The sequence below is a fragment of the Loxodonta africana genome, chromosome 12 (assembly GCF_030014295.1).
Source record: "Loxodonta africana isolate mLoxAfr1 chromosome 12, mLoxAfr1.hap2, whole genome shotgun sequence".
Taxonomy (NCBI): domain Eukaryota; kingdom Metazoa; phylum Chordata; class Mammalia; order Proboscidea; family Elephantidae; genus Loxodonta; species Loxodonta africana.
The window spans coordinates 39,137,347-39,157,750 of NC_087353.1; the positions used below are offsets into that span (position 1 = coordinate 39,137,347).

Here is a 20,404-nt window from a genome sequence, read left to right on the forward strand (position 1 = left end):
CTCTAAGCCTCAGTTCCTCATCTGTAAAATGGGGATGATGACACTAACAGCCTCCAGGTCATCATGAGGTTAAGTGAGTTAATTGCCATGCAAAGGAAACCCTTTTATATGCCCTTCTGTACTATACAAATGTGAAGTGGTGTGATTATAAGTAATATTTCTAATTGCCCTGTGGCTCTCCACAGGGGCCTCTGCAGGGCATGACCAGGCCTCCATGCCTGGCCAGGTGCCAGAGAGGAAGGGCACCTCCCCCATTTCCCAGTCATCAGCCTTTTCCTGCCCAGGCCCTGTGGGCCTACCTTCTTGGCAGGGGAGCCTCCATCCTCCCAGCGGGCAAGCCCAGCCATTTAGAGCGTGAAAGACCCTGGGTGACCTTGAGCCCAGCTGAGGCCCCTGACTAGAGCTCCTGAAGGGCACCCTCACCATGAGGAGATAGGTCTCAGTGCACCCGTACCTACTCCCTACCCTTGCCTTGCTTTTGCTTCTGTTCAACAAGGTGTGACCACTGACCTAGAGAGAAGTAACCTTCTCTCCATTCACATCATTCACACCCTCACCTACATCTTCCACGCTCTTCTCCTATGCCATGCAATCCTAGGGGCTGCAGTGGATCTGAACCACAAATGTGTAGGTAGGTGGGGGGTGGCTGGCTGGCTGGCTGGCTAGATGGATGGATAAGTAGAAAGGTAGGTAGGTAGGTAGGTTGATATGTAGTTAGATAGACAGACAGGTAGACATCCAAAACAAATTCTAAAACCAGCTTACTATGTGCCAAGGCCCTGTGTTAGCCACTTTGCACGCACCATTTCACTTAAACCCCTCAAGCTGACAGGATGCTATCTTCCACTCAGAGGTCACACAGATGATTAGTGAGTAGCAGAGTACAGATTTAAAACACACACCCCTCTCCAGAGTTCAGCTGAACCCCACTCAAGACTTTATTGAGTGCGAGGTGAACTTAACTTGCTATACAATAGTGTCTCACTTAGAGAATGTTAGAGAATCTGGAGGCCAAAACATAGGCCCTGGTCAGCTCATGTGTGTGCACTGTTTATACAACATATTTGCTGAACACGCTCAAGAATCGAGTAAACTCTGCGGAGCTAAAACTGTACCAGCTGTTATCATTAGCTGTGTTCCACAAGAGGTGAGGGCAAAGCTGCTCTTTCTGTGCCTATTGAAACACACTGAGGGGGATGCTATTTAAATGACCCCTGTAGTGACTATTGTAAAGCAAAGAGCCAGCCTGAAGGGACTGTTTGTGTGCATCGGTGTGCAATAAAGGCAGAGTGGGCCTGGGGCAGCAACAAACCCTGTGAGCTTGCAGGGACCCCACCTGTCATGGATTGAATTGTGTCCCTCCAAAATATCTGTCAACTTGGCTAGGTTGTGATTCCCAGTATTGTATGATTGTCTACCATTTTGTCATCCAATGTGATTTCCCTGTGTGTTGTAAATCCTATCACTATGATGTAATGAGATGGATTAGTGGCAGTTATATTGATGAGATCTGCAAAATTAAATAATGTCTTAAGCTAATCTCTTTTGAGATATAAAAGAGAGAAGGGAGCAGAGAGTTGGGGACCTCATACCACCAAGAAAGCAGTGCCAGGAGAAGAGTGCATCCTTTGGACCTGAAGTTCCTGTGCTGAGATGCTCCCAAACCAAGGGAAGGCTGATGACAAGCACCTTCCTCCAGAGCCAGCAGAGAGAGAAAGCCTTCCTCTGGAGCTGACAGCCTGAGTTCGGACTTCTAGCTTACTCGACTGTGAGAGAATAAACGTCTCTTTATTAAAGCCATCCACGTGTGGTATTTCTGTTACATCAGTGCTAGATGACCAAGACATCACCCAAGGATGCCCGAGAGCTTGCATACCAGAGCACTAGAAGTGCTCCAAGCCCAGTGAGATCGGTGCTGGCCGGCCTCTGGGTTGGACTTTGGAGGGAGGGAGTAGCCACAGCCACAGCACTGGACCAACACATGCACATGTGCACGGAACACTCACGCACATGCACACACATACGCACATGTGCACGCAACACACACACACGCACAGAACACTCACACACGTGCACAGAACACTCACACACATGCACATGCACACACATACACATGCACATGTGCACTGAACACACACACGTGCTCACCTACACACACACACACACACATGCACAACATGCTCCTACTACACAGCAGGGGGGCAGGGACCAGGGCGAGGTGTCCGGTGAGGGGCCTCCCTCCCTGGACTTAGAGCTCTGGAGGGCAGACTGGCTCACTTATCTTTGTATCTTCCCATCCCCTTCCTTTACTAGGTCTTCCGGGAATGTTTATTCAGTTCATCCAACAGACTTGTAGAGTCCTACTATATGCAAGGCACCTGGAAAGGTATCTACATCTGGAGAAAGAAGGAAAGAAAGAGGGAGGGAGGAAAGCAGCACTGTGTCCACGGCAGTGTCTACACTGAAGAGCGTGTGCCTGTGTGTGTGTGTGCATGGGAGCCCTGCTGGAGACCAAGTATCCCCAGCGTCCACCCAGGGCCAGAGCTCTATTACACAGAGCAAGGCCATCAGTCATTCTCTGGCCATCCCGATTTGCAGTCTAAATCAACACACTTTAAACTGCAGCAGAAAAATGTGGGTAGGACCACGGAGCACCAAGGCCAGAAGCCACCATTCCGTCTATCCCCTAGCCCCTTCACATAGGAGGCCGCTTGAGAAACACAGAAGCCAGGGGAACAGGCAACTGGTTCAAATCCCAGAACCACCACTTACTAATGGCGTGGCCTTAAGCAAGTGACTTCACCTCTCTGAGCTTTAGATTAGTCCCTAATATGGGAGAATGAGGAAAACAATGCTGTTGTTAGGTGCCATCCAGCTGGTTCCTACTCATAGCAACCCTACGTACAACCGTAATAGTGCCAACCTTACTGAGCAGTTACAAGAATTAAGTAAGATAATGCATGTACAGAGCTTAAAAGAGCATCTAGCAGACAGGCAGTGCTCAAGGCATCATGGCCATTATGTTTCTGAGGCCAGTGGAGAGAGAAGAGCAGCAAGTTAGGGGCCCAGCCTGACTCCTGGCCAGGCTCTCCCTCTCATCTGCTGATGTGAGGAGGCTCTTCCAGCCCCAAGGCTGGGGATGCTATGGATCCCCTTTCCTGCTCTCTCTAACTCTCACCTTCTCTGCACAGGTCCTGGCATCCTACCGCCATGATCCCCTTCGTGAGCCTGGACAGAGGCTCCTGATCTCCTCACTGCTCACCTCCCCACCCCGCTTCCACAGGAGTAGAGGGCAGCTCCCCCTTCCCCTGCTGTGGCCATATTTACCCACCCTGGTCATAGTCCCAGAGCCTGGGCCCTCAAAGCCAGCTTCCTCCTAGCCTCCGCAACTAAGGTCCCCCTCCACCCGCCCGCCCACCATATGGATACAGGGGGACGGGTTGCAGACAGAAGCAATGCTGAGCAGATGCCTGGGGGACAGACACCCAGCCCAACCTCAATCCAAGCATGGCTGCCTCAGCCTATCACCCAGAGCTCTGCACCCCGCCTGGCTGGTAGTGGGGTCTGGGGTTTTTCTATGGAGGGGTCTTCCTACACTATCCAAAAAATATTTCTTGATGGTTGGAGAAATGAGTCATCACAAATGGTTAAAGAATATGCCAGACTCCTAAGAAGTCATATGGAAGCAGTCTGCGCCACATTCCTGTTCTGAGCAGGTATACAGTTTCAGCAAAACAACATCATCCATTGTTGTAAGCTAAGGTTGGTCATGTGAATTTCATTAGTCTTATAATTTTGACTGTATTTAATTTACACACTCGTTTGGATTTTATCGCAGAAGCAGAAGGTACACACGTTTAGTTTCATGTGTGCATATATTTACGTAACATTAAAATAAAGCTAAAGTTGACACTGGGATCAAAGGTTTTCTTGAGCACCTACTCTGTGTCGAGGGCTATGTCAGGCCTGGGGAATTCACACGGAAGAAAGGAGTTGAGGTCCTGCCCTCTAGGGGCAGCCATGGGGCCAGACGTTACCCACATTAAAACAAACAAACAAAAAAACCCTGCTGCCATCAAGTCTATTCCGACTCATACAACCCTATAGGACAGAGCAGAACTGCCCCATAGAGTTTCCCAGGAGCATCTGCTGGGTTTGAACCAGCAACCTTTTGGTTAGCAGCCACAGCACTTAACCACTACTTCACCAGGGTTTCCTCATCCACATTAGTGGTTCTCAAATTCTCAACAGAATCCTCTAGAGGTCTGGCTAAAATGCAGACTGCTGGGCCCCATCCCCAAAGCTTCTGATTCCGGAGGTCTTGGATGGGGCTGAGTCTCCGCACCTCTAAGGCTTTCTCAGTGATGTTGATGCTCCTGGTCCAGGGGCCACATTTTGGAAAGGACAGGTCAGCTACAAACTGTACTCCAAAGCAAACTGAAGCAAGGCCTTTGACCAGAGTAGAGGACAGAAAATTAGGGAAAGGGCCCACCCCCACACCCACCCCGCCAAAAAAAAAAAACCAAACCCACTGCTGTCAAGTCGATTCTGACTCATAATGACCCTATAGGACAGAGCAGAGCTGCCCCATAGTGTTTCCAAGGCACATCTTTCTCCCACAGAGCAGCTGGTTTTGAACTACCAACCTTTCAGTTAGCAGCTGAGCTCTTAACCACTGCGCCACCAGGGCTCCTTAGAGGACGCAGAGGGAACAGCATGAACAGAGGCACTGCAGTTCCAGGAAGTAGCGGGTGGGGCTGGAGTGTAAGGTGTATGGGGGCGTGGCAGGGAAGGAAGCTGGAAGGGCAGCCAGGGCCAGGCTGTGAAGCAGCCAGTGGGCAGTCACGCCCTTCCCTCTGGCTCACCAAACAGCTCCTCAGCACCAGATGCTCCTGGCAACTCTGCCCGACTCCTCGGGCCACTGCAGACCAAACCTATGTCCTCCACCTGCAGCTCTACAACACCCCTGCCTCAGGCCTGGCTTTCAGTGCTGCGTGGGTGGACATCAGCGTCTCTGTTGCCCTCCCTGGGCGGCTCTCTGAAGCGTGGAGCCAGCCCAGGTGCCAGGGAGGTGTGCCAGGTGAGCCAACATGAGCGTTGTGGACGTGGGCGGCTGGCAGAAGCACCCGGCTGTGGCCTGGCCCATCTCTCCAGGTCTCTGCCATCTTTTGGCATGCCTATCTGGCCCCACCAGGGCGCAGTGCGCACACTCTACCAAGCACCAGGATTGTGGGTTGGGCATGTGTTTGTTGCCCCTTGAGCCAGAGCAGTTACTATGGGTAGTTAATAATAGCAAGTGTAATCCCTCATAATTGGACCAGACTTTGCTGTCTGCAGGGCACTTCCATGTCCATGACCTCATCTGACTCCCACAAGCACCCGGTAAAACAGGCACAGCTAGAGTTACTAGCCCCTTGTTCCAGCTGAGCAAACCCAGGCCCAGATGGCTTGAAGTCCCATCTCCAGTAACCAGCCCACCTGGGACTTGGACCTGGGACCTGTGACTCCTTGTCCAGTGCTCTTCCCTGAACTGTCCTGAGCTGTCATATTGAGAGTACGAGCTACTGCACCCCACAGGCAGGGCCAGGGGCTCTGCTGCCCAGGGCAGTGCACGGCACAGTGGTGCAGTCCCCCACCAGCATCTCCAGAGGATGTGGCACAGCTATCCACACCCTCCCACCTGTGGGGGCAGGCTGGCTTCTAACTGCAAGTGCCTGGGCAGGGAGCTGCGGCAGTCAGACACGACATCAGGCCTGCGGTGGGTGGGCGGATGGGACTCAGGGTCACCTGATCCAAAAGAGGAGTGAAGCCCTGCCCAGAGAGGAGAAGGGATTATCCCCGGCCACAGCAGCCACTTAAGAGCACATGTGGCTGTTGGATCTGGGTCTGCAAGCACCCTAAGTCCCGGGCAGGAGAAGCCCAGAAGGCATGGGATAACCTGAACTACCCACTCTTTTTCTGTGGGGTCAGGAAGAAGGGGACTGACCTGGAGTTCCCAGGAGCCCTGAATGGTGGGCCCATGGCATGCCCTTTCAACTCAGCTTGCTCCGCCTCTCTGCCTGATTGAGTGCACAAGTCCCTGTGGCTCTCTGTGGGGTTCCAGGCTGGGCTTTGTATGCACACCTGATGTGTGTGTGTATGCAAGCGTGTTCATTCCAGGCCCTATACCAGGTGGGGCAGTAAGGAAGTCTCTCATCTAGACCCTCCACTGACCAGCTAGATGGCCCCCCAAGGGGCAACTCCCCTCTGGGCTAAGCTTCCTCAGCTGTAAACTAGGGCCATCTCTACTTGCCCCACTTATTTCAAAGGACCAAACGGAGCAATGGATGGAAACGACCCAGAAAGTGGGAACACATTCTAAGATTGAGTAGGCCCAGGAAGGAGCTAAGCATGCTTGAGGGAGGTGGGCAGAGACGAGGTTTCAGAGCTGCCCCTCAGAGTGGTCAGCAGAGCTCCAGTCTTCAGGTGGGGTGACTGTGCGGTGCTAGCCCCAGAAGCTGCTCAGGGACCCCACACTTGGCACCCAGGTTTCCACTCTTGTTCCCAAAGGACAAACTGCTGCTCCCACTAACTTGCCTCACCCCACCAAGCATCACCACCCGCATCCCTGCTCAGGGAAAGGGAGCAGCAAGAGGAAGATATGACATGTCAGTTCTGGAAGGGCCACAGTGGGTTTATCATTCCATTTGAAAGAGGGAGAAGCAGAGTCCAAGTGTTAGGCTGAAGTCCAAGTTTTCCTATAGGTAGGGACACACCTTGGTAACATTCCAGGCAGCCTTCTGGGACCCAGCAGGGGTTCCCACCCGTCTGATACAATTCCCTCTGACTGACTTAGGCTCATCCCGGAGTTTGGCAGGAGGGTGCAGAGGTCTCCCCTCATGAGGCTCTGAGAACAATGAGGCCCCAGCTCCATGGCCAGAAGCCACATCAAGGATCACCAGTGACGTGTGCTTGGAGCCTGGGGTGTGGGGGAAGGAGGGAAATCCCCATCTCCGGGAGGCACTGATGATGTGGTATCACCCGGCAGAGCACAGGCAGGGTGCCAGGGTGCCTTGCGGAAGCCCTCAGGCCAGCACTCAAGTCTATCATGGTCCTTGGCTGTCTTGTCTTTGGCTACCCAGAGGCTATTGAACACCCTGGGGAAATAGAGGCAGCTAAACCAGGGCTAAAGGGATTCAACTGAGGACTCACAGCTAGTAAGAGGAAAGGAATCCAGGTTTTGGGACTCTCTGGGAGACTGATACCTCACAATTCACAGACCCCAGGTTTGAGCCTCTGTGGTTAAAAGCTTAGGTTCTGGAGTCAGATTACCCAGGTTCATAGTCCTACTCCACCACTAGTATTTAACCTCCTCAAGCCTCAGTTTCCTCGTGGCCAAAACAGGACGTTCACAGTACCCGTCTGTCTGGGTTCCTGAGAAGACTGAGGATGCAGTCAAGTGTTCACACACCTGCACTGTCACTATTCCAGGGGGCAGGTTCCTCCCTCCTGGGGCACCACCAGAGGGTCCCCTGTAGAGCGGGCTGCTCACCTTGCGGTCCTCCTCCCGCTCCAGAGCGGAGCTGCCGGTGTCTCCGGGGCCGGTGGAGGGCATCGCGGGCAGCTGGGCGGTGGGAGGCAGGCTGGGGCTGCGCGGGGCTGGGGGGCTGCTTGGCTTTGGGGAAGGAATTATCGTGGTCTTTCTAAGCAAGAGTTAACACTTAAACATAGATGCCAGTGCCGAGCCCTCTGGTGCTGAGCTCTCTGGTGAAATACTGCCTCTGTCTGCCTGTAGGTTTGGGCTTCCGATGGCTCCACCTGTGTGCAAAAGAAGAGGGGTCAGCAGGGCAGGGCACCCCTACATCCAGGCCCCACCAGGACCCCACTCCTCCCTGGTTTAGGCCCTCAGCCCCAGGGCCACACTGGGCCTGTGAGGCCTGGTTCCCCTGACTCCACTTCCCTTCCCAGTCTCACCGGCCTCAAGCTCAGGCAAGCCCAGCACCCCAGCGAGCACAGCTCTGCCAGGACCCTCAGGGCGCCTCTGCCTCCTGCCTCCAAGCAGCCTCAGAGGCAGCAGCAGTCTCCCTTGGCCTCCCTGCTGCTGTGGCGCAGTGGGCACCACTTCTGGGACTTCCAGCCACCTCCTGAGCCTCCTCCTCCTCTTCATGTCTGTTCTTTTCCTGCGAAAGCTTCCCGCACCCTCCCTCCCACCCCATCCGCCCCCTGGGAAATCCCAGCCACCCCCAGAGGTCCCCACAGGGCTATATTTTCCTTCTAATCTGTCCTCACCCCAACCCCCACCCCCACCCCCCCACCACGTGGAGGAAGTGAGCAGCAGTCACAGGATGTAGTGAAATGAATGTCACTGCACTTCAGGACCTGCGCCTGAGCCCGCAGGAAGCTGAGGTCTGAACTGAAGCTGTGGCCAGGCTGAAGGCCTGATTTGTGCCGCCCTCTCAAAAGGACGCCCTGGGCAGGAGAGACCACGGCCATGCCATACTCAAACCCCCACCTCCCCCCCCACTCCCATGGACCAGTCCCCATGGGGACCAGTGGGCTTGAGAGGGGCCTCCAAACCCACACAGCTGGATTTGGGGGCTTTTCTTCCTCCCTGCCCCAGGTATGGGCCTTGAGCCAGTGGAATAACAAAGCCCACCCCTCAGCTGGGGGTGGGGGCAGGGGTGTTGCTGCTTCAACCCCTCCCACTGAGTGGGACAGCTCTCCTGTGCCCCCTCCCCAGGAGGCAAAGTTGGCCAAGCCCCTGCATCAGAGTGCCAGATGCCCCCCTCCGCCCCCAGCAGACTGGCAGGAGGAGAGTGGGAGGCAGGCTGGATCTGGGCCCACCCACACCCTTCCTCTTCCAGTTCCTGGTTCTGCTCCCCTCTTTGAGTTTCTTCTCCCATCCCCCTCAGCCAGGTTTCCTGGAAAACCAGGAGCCTAACAGCACAGACTCAGGTCTCCACAGGCCCAGCCCCTTCCCCAGGGAGTTAACCATCTGGGAGGTGGGTGCCTCTGAGGTCCTGGAGGCCCCTTCTTAGAGCTGGGACAGCGGGAGCTGTCATTAACCGACAAGCTGAAAGGGCTAGCGCCCCACAGGTGAGCCTAAGGGAACCCCGGGTGTAAAGCATCTTATTTCCGGCACCTCTAAGCTGAGCACAGTGCTAGGCTCCATGGGTTTGCTGCCAAATACACAACAGTGTAGGTGCCAACAGAGAGTGGCTCCATGTGGCACGCAGGCCTCATCTGGGCAGCAACTACTTCTCTTCCTGGTCTACAGCTGAATCAGGGCTCAAAAAAATTGGACTTGTCCATATTCTAATGTCAAAGCAGAGGCTTGAACCCATATCTCTGCCTGAAATGCTTTGAGGGCTTCTCTATGAAGCCTTGTCCCCCAGCTTACACCACCCCACAGAAACAACTGTGGAGAGCCCAGCAGAGAACTGATCTGACCAGCAATGATGCCTAAGTCTGAGCTGCTCGCAAGAGGACGCCTGGGTGGGACATTCTATCCACATCCATCCAGTATCAGCCGGGGACTCTTCCTCAAATCCACTCCCTGTTTGTTACCACAAACACTCTCTCCCCGCCAAAAATAGTTACTCTCGAGTAGATTCTGACTCATGGAGACCCCATGTGTGTCAGAATAGAACTGTGCCCCTAGGGTTTTCAATGTCTGATTTTTCAGAAGCAGATGGCCAGGCTTTTCTTCTGAGGCACCTCTAGGAGGACTTGAACTGCCAACCTTTCAGTTAGCAGTCAAGTGTATTAACAGTTTTCATCACTCAGAGACTCTCATGTATCCCAATCACCCCCAAATCAAAACCTACAGAAGGTAAGAGAGGCAGAGCCAGGCTGGAAAGAGCACTGACCCTGGAGTCTGCAGATATGTGTTCTAGTCCTGACTTGGGCTTGTCTGGCCCTCAGTTTCCTTATCAGTAAAACAGGAGAGTTGGACTAGCTGGAACTAGTTGGAATAGATCTATAAGATCTCCTCTAGCTCTGAGGGACCAAGCTGCTATAAGAAAACAAGTCTGGGGAGGCCCCGGTAGAGGCCCCAAGGGCAAACAGGAGGGAAACTCTCGCAGGGGCAGGCATGGGTGGGACATCTTCAGGAGCCCCAAAGTGGAGTCCCTGGAGACTCAGGCACATAAAGATATAAGATCAAGAGACCCCTTTGCCAGATGCTTGTTTCAACACTGCCCTGAGACCTAGAAACACCCAGGTGGCAGCTGTGCCACCAGACATGCTGTGAGAAAAAATACTTTCAGAGAACCTTTGGGTCCCAGAAGGGAGAGGAAGGAAGCAGCAGGGAACAGCAGAACATTACAGGGAGCTGACCAGAGGGCAGACACCCAGGAAAGAACTGGAAATGTTCTTTCTTCTTCCTCCACCTAAGACTCTAACATCTGAGCTCCATAAACTGTCCTCAAAGACAACACAGCTGGCCTGGGTCAGACTCTGGTCCCTTTGGGTTACCCAATGACCAGCACTGGCAGTGAGTGGCCCTCAGAGTCCTCTAGCATCGTCCTAAATCATCCAGTTTACGGCTGGGCAGGCCATATTCTCCAGGGGACCCAATCTGGTGGCTGTGGCCCCAAGGCTTGACACAGTGCTTCCCACCTGCCTTTAGAAGTGTCACTTGTCTCTCAAGCAACCTTGCCAATGGAGTGGTCTGCCTCTGGGCCCGCAGTCTCAGCACAGTGGCAAGTGTTCACCTCGGCCAGTCCTTCAACAAGCACCGCCATGCTGCTCCCAGAAGTGTGGCATCTCATCAGCCATGCCAAGGGCTGCACCACAAAACCACCACCACCGCCACCACCAAAAATCCTTGCCAAGAACCCTACCACAATGACAAGCAGCTTTTATTTCTTCTTTATATTTTCATCTCCACAGTGAACACGAATTACTTAAAAAATAGTTTTTTTTTGCAGCCACATAAGATATGTCTACTGGTCCCACCCATCTGGAGCAATAGAGAATGAAGAAAATCAAAGACACAAGGGAAAGATCAGTCCAAAAGACTAATGGACCACAACTACCACAGCCTCCACTATATGAAGTCTAGCAAAACTAGATGGTGCCCAGCTACCACCACCAACTGTTCTGACAGGGATCACAATAGATGGTCCTGGACAGAGCAGGGAAAAATGTAGAACAAAATTCAAACACACAAATAAAAGGCCAGACTTACTGGTCTGACAGAGGCTGAGGAAACATCAAGAGTATGGCCCCTGGATACCCTGCTCAGTATTGAAGTCACTCCTAACGTTCAATCTTCAGCCAAAGATTAGACAGGCCCATAAAACAAACAATAATACACGTAGCTCAACCATGTATACAAAACTAACTGGGCATACCAGCCCAGGGGCAAGGACGAAAAGACAGGAGGGGACAGGAAAGCTGGATGAATGGAAATGGGGAATCCAAGGTTGAGAAGAGTGTTGATCTAGCACGGGGTTGGCAACCAACGTCACAAAACAGTATGTGTATTGTTCAATGAGAAACTAATTTGTGCTGTAAACTTTCACCTAAAGCACAATAAAAATAAATAAATAGCTTAATTAAACTTCTTTTTTTTTTTTTTAAGGAATCCCATCATGAAAATGTCTTGGTATCACAACTGACATGGTCACTGTCATCCCTACTTCAATTACAAAACTGTTGTGGGAAATGAATTCGGAGTTTGAATATGCATTCCAAATTCTGCAACCTTGTACAGACTCAATGGCAATGGGGTTTAGAAGTCCAATTTAAAACTCAGCAGAAAGATTTTTTAACAAGATGTAAAATCATGAGATTGGGCTAAACAGGAGAGGAGATACTACAAACAAAATTTTGGAATCTGGAAAGCAGGCTTGTGACAGCCAAGTTTCAGACAGCAGTGTATAGAAGCTGATTTATAACACAGAGTCCTTAACAGATACGTGGCACGATTGACCAGTACCTCTGGGACTAGGGGTAAAGAGGCTGTGTGTGGAAAAAAAAGAGGACTGGATGAAAGGAACAGAATCCCTAGATCTGCCTCCCAGCAGTATGAAGGTTTACTCACCGGAGAGCATACATGAGTCTTTGCACAGAGTCAACTGGAACAGTCGAGACCAAAGCTGACATACAAAAACCAAGGGGATTATGGGTGTATTGAATGCTGACATTGAGTCCCCTGGGCTCTGCTCCCACTGGGCTCCTAGAACACTGGCAGCCAGATCTTTACCTTCTTCTCTGGAAAAACTTATCAGTTCAAGAGAAAAGGCCTAAGGATGCTGATACTGGCATTAGTATCAAAATGGTGTCAAAATGGCTCGTTCAGGTCAACCAATGTGAATCTGTCAGTGGAAATGTCCCATCATCATGTACAAGGCTTCCAATCAGCTTTTTAGTCCCCCGCTCTTAATCCTGAACAGACAACCAAAGGCTACCAGGCATCTGATGGAAGCCTCCAACAGGGAAAAGAGACCACAACAAATAAATCGCCTAGGAAAAAAAAAAAAAAAACCAACCTGGAACAAACGAACTTTATGCACAGAGAAGATACTTCATCCATGGAACAAGATATGATGCTATTTAAAAAAAGAATATCCAGAGAACAAAAAAGATCTCCTAGGAATAAAAATCATGCCAGCAAAAATACAAAACTCAACAGAAACCAAAAAACCCTTTGTCGTTGAGTCAATTCTGACTCATAGAGACCCTACAGAAGAGAGTAGAACTGGCCCATGGGGTTTTCAAGGAGCAGCTGGTGGATTCGAACTACCAACCTTTGGTTAGCAACCATAGCTCGCCGTAGCTCTTAACCACTGCACCCCCAGGGCTCCAAGGGGTACATTAAAAGAATACAAGACAGAAAACAGGAGAGGAAAGAAAAGAGAATTAGAGAATGGGTCCACAAGATTCCACATCTGAATAAGAGGAGTTACAGAAAAAAACAGAGGGGAGAAAATCATCAATGAAATAATTCAAGAGAATTTTCCAGAATTGAAAGACATGAGTTGCCCAGTTGAAAAGGCCCACCATATGTCCAACACAATGGATGGAAACCACCGCATACCAAGGCACATCGTTGTGAAATTTCAGAACACTGGGACAAAGAGAAGATCCTACAAATTTCCAGAGAGGGAGAAAACAGTGACATATAAAGGATCAGGAACCAGAATGGCTTCAGACTTTTCAACACTAATAGCGAAAACAAGAAGACAAAGGAGCAATGCTTTCAAAATTAAGAAAAATTATTTTCCAATTAGAATTCTTGCCCATATTATCATTTAGGTGTGAGAGTAGAATAAAGACATTTTCAGACATATGAGGTCTCATGCTCCTTTCTCAGGAAGCCACGAGAAAATGTCCTTTAAGACACAAAAGGTCCAGCAATGGAGAGAAGGGAAGAGAATCTCTAGGATGATGGTGACAAGAGGCTGCACGATGACAACCTGACACCAGCCACAGAGGAAGCCTGTTCAGATGTGAGCAGTGTGGCTCCAGACTCAGGCTACTGAGTGCTGTCATCACTGTGGCCTCTGATGCTGAAACATACATCTTTTTAACCTGACAAAACTACAGGTATCCCTCACTGTCCACACTCTTGCTATGTGAACTCAGGAACTGAATGGATTTGGATCTTGAGGGACAGCTGTCCTGGAAGATGTGCTCCAAACAGGGGAATTAACCAAGCAAGAAGAAGACATGAGATCCAGAAAACAGGGACTCCAACCAGGAGACCGGCAACAGAAATTCCAACAATGACCACAAAAGGAGGTCACATAACTTCAGCTACAACATACAACATGCCTATGGAGCAATCAGCCCAGAGGGAGAGTGGATGACTCAAAAAATGGAACTGAAATATTCATTATCTGGTGTGACTGCCCTTGGAGCCCTGGTGGCGCAGTGGTTAAGAGCTCAGCTGCTAACCAAAAAGGTCGGCGGCTTGAATCCACCAGCCGCTCCTTGGAAACTCTATGGGGCAGTTCTACCCCATCCTACAGGGTCACTGTGAGTCAGAATCTATGGCAACAGGTTTGGTTTGGTGACTGCCCTTTATGGAAAGCTATACTGAAAGCTATTAGAAAGTGTGGTAGCAATGAGCAAGAAGTAGAAAGAAAACAAGGCAGATGAGAAAACAAAGTAATTATTAAATTTAAAACAAAAAGGAAACAATTTTATTACACTACAAGGCTCAGCTGTGAATAATAGTTACCTTGGGCATAATAATGTAAACACTGTATGCTGATTGAACAAATACACATGTGTGTATACACGCATACATACATGTGTGTTTGTGTATGTCCATGTTGTATTAGGTTTCTGTCACCACTGCCCCAAATTACTTAGTGGCTTAAAACAACACAAATTTATTTTCTTATAGTTCTAGAGTTCAGAAGTCCATAATGGTTCTCGTTGTCCAAAATAAGGTGTTGGCAGGGCTGTGTTCCTTTGTGGAGGTTCTAGAGGAAAATCCATTTTCTTGCCTTTTCCGGATTCCAGAGGTTGCCTGGTCAACATCTTTCTCACCTCACACCACAGCTTCCAATGTCACAGGCCCTTCTCTAACTCCCCTGCCCTCCTTCACTTACAAGGACCCTTGTGATTATACTGCCCCACCCGGATAATCCCGGATAATACTCCCATCTCAGGATCTTTAACTTAATCACACCTGCAAAGTACCTTTTTCCACGTAAGGTAACACATTCACAGGTTCTAGAGATTAGGACATGGGCATCTTTGGGGGGCCATTACTCTGTCTGCCACCAAACCAGCTAGGAGGAGGGCTGGGAAACAGAAGGGCTGGCCATGTATGAGAGCTAAATTCTCACCTTCTAAATAGAAAATCAATGGGAAATGTCTAAAATGGGCAAATCAAAAATATGCACATTGCTCAGAAACATGGAGATGTAGAACTGCTAGAAGCAACAGTTAAAAGAATTGAAAGTAGTTGCACCTGAGAAGGGGAAGAAGGTAGGAGTAGGCAAGGAATAACTGTATTGTGTTACGAGCATTTTAGTACCATTTGACTCCTTATGTTATATGCGTGTACCACTTCGAGAAAATAAAAATTAATTTTTAAAAAGACAGAATGGGGATGGGCTTACATACCAACTGGTTATCTTTGGCTACCATTTCTCTTTCTATAAAATAGGTGCTGTACTATATTGCTAAGGTCCTTCCAACTCTGTCGTTCTATGAAACCATCGCATCCCACAGAAGCCATTATCAGCTCCTCATACCTACACAGAGTTCCACCACCAACTATAAAAGGGGTACTGCCCTCCCCGGCCCCACCCGCAATGTTTCATCCTCCACACCCATCGTCTGCACCAAGGCCAGCCCATACACCACATGGTGCACCTTCTTTACATTCCTCCCAAACTGCCACGGCGCAAGTCATTGCCGCCTACGTCGCTGACCACAACCCAGCTTATTCACTAACCCCACATCAGACCAAAGACCCATAACTCAACCACCCACAGGAGTCTCAAGACTGTCCCTGCCATGTCAGCTCCCACCAGCACCACTGCGTACACTGTCTCAACACTACTACCACCTCCCTCACCAGCTCCGCCTCATCAGCACAGCCCACGCAGACCAGCCCCCGTCTCTCTCCAACCTTGCTCCGATCAGCACCACACCAGACTGTCATCTCACAGTCCCACCTCAACAAGGGCCCACAGACATTTATCTTCTTCCAATCACAAAACTGTAATTGCCCACAACCTAAATTCTGGCTTCACCAAAAACAGCCCCAATGTTGTCACCATTGAGAGCCTCTTCCTCTCCACCTCAACTCCTCTATCTGAATTGCTGGAAGGTAGTTGGCTGTCTCTGTGGCAAGCCCTTCCTCCCTGTAGCTGAAGTCTACCTTTCTTGTAGTAGACTTTAGTTGTTTCAGTCTATCTTGTTTACCCCTGCCCCCTTCCACTGAGGAACACTTTTCATGACATTTTGGCTGTAATTGAGATGACCCTACTGCTCACCCTGGCCACAGAGTGAGCAGTGAGCATGTGGCTAGACAGGGCCAATCAGAGGTCTTCCTGGAACCTTTTACCCACGCTATGGAAAGGTATTAAGCTGGTAGGATGTGAGTCAGGAGCTGCTGGCTGCTGTCATCCCCACCACGTGGGGACAGTTTGCCTGAGAATAAAGAACCAGGAGGTAAAGGTACAGGACGAAGTGTTGGAGTCACTGTCTAGTCACTGTCTACCAGTACCTGGAGGCAGGGGCATCCCTGAACCTCCCCTTATGAGACTTTTACTACTTTGATGTGAGTGGGGATTCTGTTACTTGTGCCAACACAATCCTGGCTCGGACGCTAACATCCATCTCAGGAAGATCTCCCTAGGAGGGAGCAGAGCGCATAGTTAAGAGCATGATTGTGGGACACCAGCCACACTTGTTCCAATCCTGGCCTTATTACTAATCAGCTGTGTGATCTGAGGCAAAACTATGCCTCCGTTTTCTCACCTGTAAAATGGGAAAATAGTAGTACTCACCTTAAGGGCAGTTGTGAGGATTAAAATGAAATGCATTAAAAGTGCTTACAAGAGTACAATGCACTGAGAAAATACTCAATAAATCTTACCAATTAGGCCCTGCCTAATCCAGCCCATGGTGTTCTTTCCTTTCTTGAAATTCCTGGAGTGCTTGTAAATGTACATCATTCAAGCAGCGGCCCATGTTCATTAAGGCCCTACGATATGTCAGGCCCTGTGGATAGAGCTTTACAATTCTATGTCTCATTAACCTTCACACCTCACACAAACCCTTTGAAGTGAGTACTATTTTTATGCCCATTTTCCAGATGAGAAAGATGAGGTATAGAGAGGTTAATAAAATTGCCCAAGGTCACACCATTAGTAAATGTTAAAGCCAGATATAAATCCAGGTCTGTCACATCTCATGCCCACATTTTCCACTCCATCATGATCTCTCACAATTAGCATGTGATCGTTTCAGATATATTAACTTTCAGCATGGATTGGTCAGAAAACAAGTTTCTCATGAGTCTCCCTTTTCTGTTAGGCCTGTCTGCTATGGGACATAGGGAGGACAGTGCAATCTTTTAATCGCAGTAGTCAGTGTCTGGGTGGTGTAGTCAGGTTGGCAGTTTGAACCCACCCAGCATCTCCACGGAGAAAAGGCCTGGCAAACTGCTTCCATACAGATTACAGCCAAGAATAGAGCAGTTCTATTCTGTAACACATGGGGTCGCCATGAGACAGGGGCCAACTCAACAGCACTAATGCCAACAACAACAGCTCACTGTCTTGTCCAATCCAGGTACGATTCATCCATTTATTCATTCAACTATTTACGAGATCGGTGGATCACGTGCCAGGCGCTGTGCGAAGGGATACGCATTGTCCCGTTTAATCCTCAAAACAATCGTAGGAAGTAAGTACTATTGTAATGCCCATTGTATAGAAGAAATGGAGGCTTGGAGAGGTTTATCACCTCTCCAAGGTAGCCCAGGTATGGGGGGAATTATGAGTCCAGGTCTGTCTAACTTCAGAGCCCTTGCAAACATGGCAAGCACAGGCCCCAGAACCAGCTCAGGATCAGCAATCTGTGCCCCTGGTGTGACACCAACCCACAGAAAACGGCTTCATGGCCAAATTTCCCGTTAGACCTTGGATACAGGCACCTATGAGTCCTGCGGCCTACAGAAGGCAGGAAACCATCCTGTGCCCCACGCCATCCAATCATCTGCTGGGGTGGTGATAAGCTCCAGACCTGGTGCAAGCTGTGGGTCCAAAGAGAGCCGAGGGGAGACATCCAGGCATCTTCCCACCCACCACTGCCTCTCAGTCACAAGACCGCAGCTGGCTAAGGTGGAGAGGCAGGAAGGGCGTCCCGGGTGCCACTTTCTGACTGCTCATTCTCAGAGCAGGAACAAGATGTCCATCATCACGCCATTGCTCTGAATCTCAGCAATATCATTCTCACCCAGACCACAAGCTGCTCAGAGAATACCAAAAGCCACTGGCAACAGACCAACAATCCCGCCATCCTCTTCCCCCATCTCAAAGCCCATCTGCTTGGCTCCAGAGTCACAATAAGACAACTGTGGCTCTCACACCATCCCAGAGATCATGGCATTTCCACCCCTGGCACCACCAGTAGAGCATTTACGATCATACCAAACTTGATGCCATCTTGGCTACTATGGCAGCCGCGTTGGCAGAGATAAGCCTGGCTGAGACTCCTCTGCTCATACTAATGGTTACCATGACACAGCCCCAAAAGCAGGGAGAAAAAAGGTTTATGCCCAAAATAGATATTCTTAAGGAGCTGAAGTTGTTCTCAGGAGCCAAAATGAATCAACAAAGACTTTCATAAAGAAGGAGCACCAGTTTCCAAGTGTTGCAAGGCAGGTGGTGGAGCAGTCAGAGGGATTTCCCAGGCCCCAGGAGTTAGGGACACAGGGCCACCATACTGAGTCCTGGCAACAATCAGCCACACGGTCCCTCATTGGGCTTGCTGTCTTTGGCAGCCATGAGTGTGGGCCTGATTATGTCCTCCCCAGTGGCTCAGAGTCCACACCTGTGTGCTTCTCTACTTTTCCAGACTTCTCTAAAGAACGATCCACACCTGCCAGCTCCAGAACCTTTTCACTTACTCCCTGCATTCGGCCCCTGTGCCCCTACCCTATACCTCTGAAGCCTCTAAAGACTGTGAAGATCTTCATCTAAAGGGAAAATCCTTCCATCAGAGGACACAACAATGGTTCTGTTAGGAGATAAGAATCCCTCTTGCTGTTTTGACCCCTTATGCCAGGCTGTGCTGTAGTGGTTAAGAGCTTGGCTGCTAACCAAAAGATCAGCAGTTCAAATCCACCAGGCACTCCTTGGAAACTGTATGGGGCAGTTCTACTCTGTCCTATAGGGTCACTATGAGTTGGAATCAACTCGACGGCAACAGGTTTTTTTTTTTTTTAATGCCAGGTTACTGCTACACAGTAGAGGCAAGAAGGATGATCTCTGAGACCCAGGGGATTCTCTGAGAGGCCTCTTAGAACTTCCATGCCCCAAAGTAAAAGTAATAGAAAACAATAGCAATGAAAGAGAGAGGAAGGGAGGGAGGGAGGGAGGGAGGAAGGGACAGGACACAGGGCAACAGAGGTGTTAGATCCTTAGGGAATGAAGTTTGGGTCACTTTACCAGGTAAAGAACCCCGACCAGCTGAGGTTCTGACTGAGTGGGTAAGAAATACAGAATGGGTAATGGAAGAAGGGAGCCACAGATATCAAATATGGCCTTGTGACCAATTACAGAAATGAGCTCTGCATATTTCCTATTTACTTGATGTATATGTGTGTTTATTTGTATATAAAAAACACTTTTTTCTCCTTCTTCCCATTATTTTATATACAAGTTGTTGGAAGTTAACTTTATAATTTCTTCTTCAGATAACAGAATATTATGTGGGACTAGGACTAAATTTGAGAAGTTATTAATATAGCCAGTGAATGATACAATGATTATTGTGGCTCCTCATTTGGAATGAAGGGTGAGAACTTCTTCAGTTGTAAAAAGGACAACTGTGTCTTGCTAGGTTGGAATATAGAGTTACTTTTTGGTTCGGGAGTTCAAATGTGTATAGAAGGGTGCAAATGAAGCTGAGCAGCCAAAGAGGTGGACTGTGCCAGTAACCAATTTATTCATCCTTCATCGTCTGCTCTATGGAAATGGAACTGGGCCCTTTAAATATTTTTCCTTTGCCATCTGGCACTACATTAACTTTTGTTAGAGCACACTGGAGAGACATCTCAGGAGGAAGTTTTCCTTCCTGGTTGGGGTGTGCTCTTTTGGAAGGCTCCTGCATTGCTGGCAACTTCTCCAGCCACCAGCTCCTGTAGCTTGGATAGTCTTCCAGCATCTGCCTCTTGCAGCATAAGCAGCTTCCCCAGCACCCAGCTCCTACACTGAAGGTGGCTTCTCTAGTGCCAGGTTTCTGCAGCACAGAAGCTTCTTCAGTGCCCAGCTCCTGCAGCATGTACAGCTTCCCGGCACCCAGCTCCTGCAGCTTCCTAGTGTCCAGCTCTTGTACTGCCTGCTCCTGTATTGCCTTGGCTTCTCCAGCAGCTGGCTCCTATAGCACGTAGCTTGCCTCGTGCCCCACTCCTACAGTGAAGGTGCTTCCCCAATATCAGGCTCCTGCAGCACAGACAGCTTCTCCAGCACCTGGCTCTAGCCGTGTTTCGCAGTCAGCAGCAGCCAGTTATCTTCGCCCAGCACGACCCTCGAGTCGTTTCGTAGGTATGTACCTCTAATAAAACACCTCCCCATATATAACTTTCCCCGGCAACCAAATGACAGATTTCCTACAAGTTCTAGAGGGCAAATTTCCAGCAAGTTCTGTCGATGAAGTGCCACAGCAACTTCTCTGCCATCCATAGCACTGTCGCCGTGCCTTCTCCAATGACGTCCAGATCTCA

At 49.8% G+C, this 20,404-nt stretch overlaps 1 protein-coding gene across 5 annotated transcripts in view; it reads right to left on the minus strand.

Annotated features, from left to right (window-relative positions):
• The window catches only part of DNMT3A (DNA methyltransferase 3 alpha), a 125,161-nt gene that overhangs the window by 86,565 nt on the left and 18,192 nt on the right, over positions 1–20,404 (minus strand). For 3 of the 5 annotated variants that reach the window (XM_023550499.2, XM_064295119.1, XM_023550498.2), the window contains exon 2: positions 7,532–7,797. In XM_023550499.2, the coding sequence (XP_023406267.1) occupies positions 7,532–7,594 (63 nt within the window). In that variant the 5' untranslated portion in view covers positions 7,595–7,797. Of the gene's footprint in view, positions 1–7,531; positions 8,152–20,404 lie in introns of those variants that run through there. The other 2 variants (XM_023550497.2, XM_023550502.2) reach the window with 2 other exon arrangements.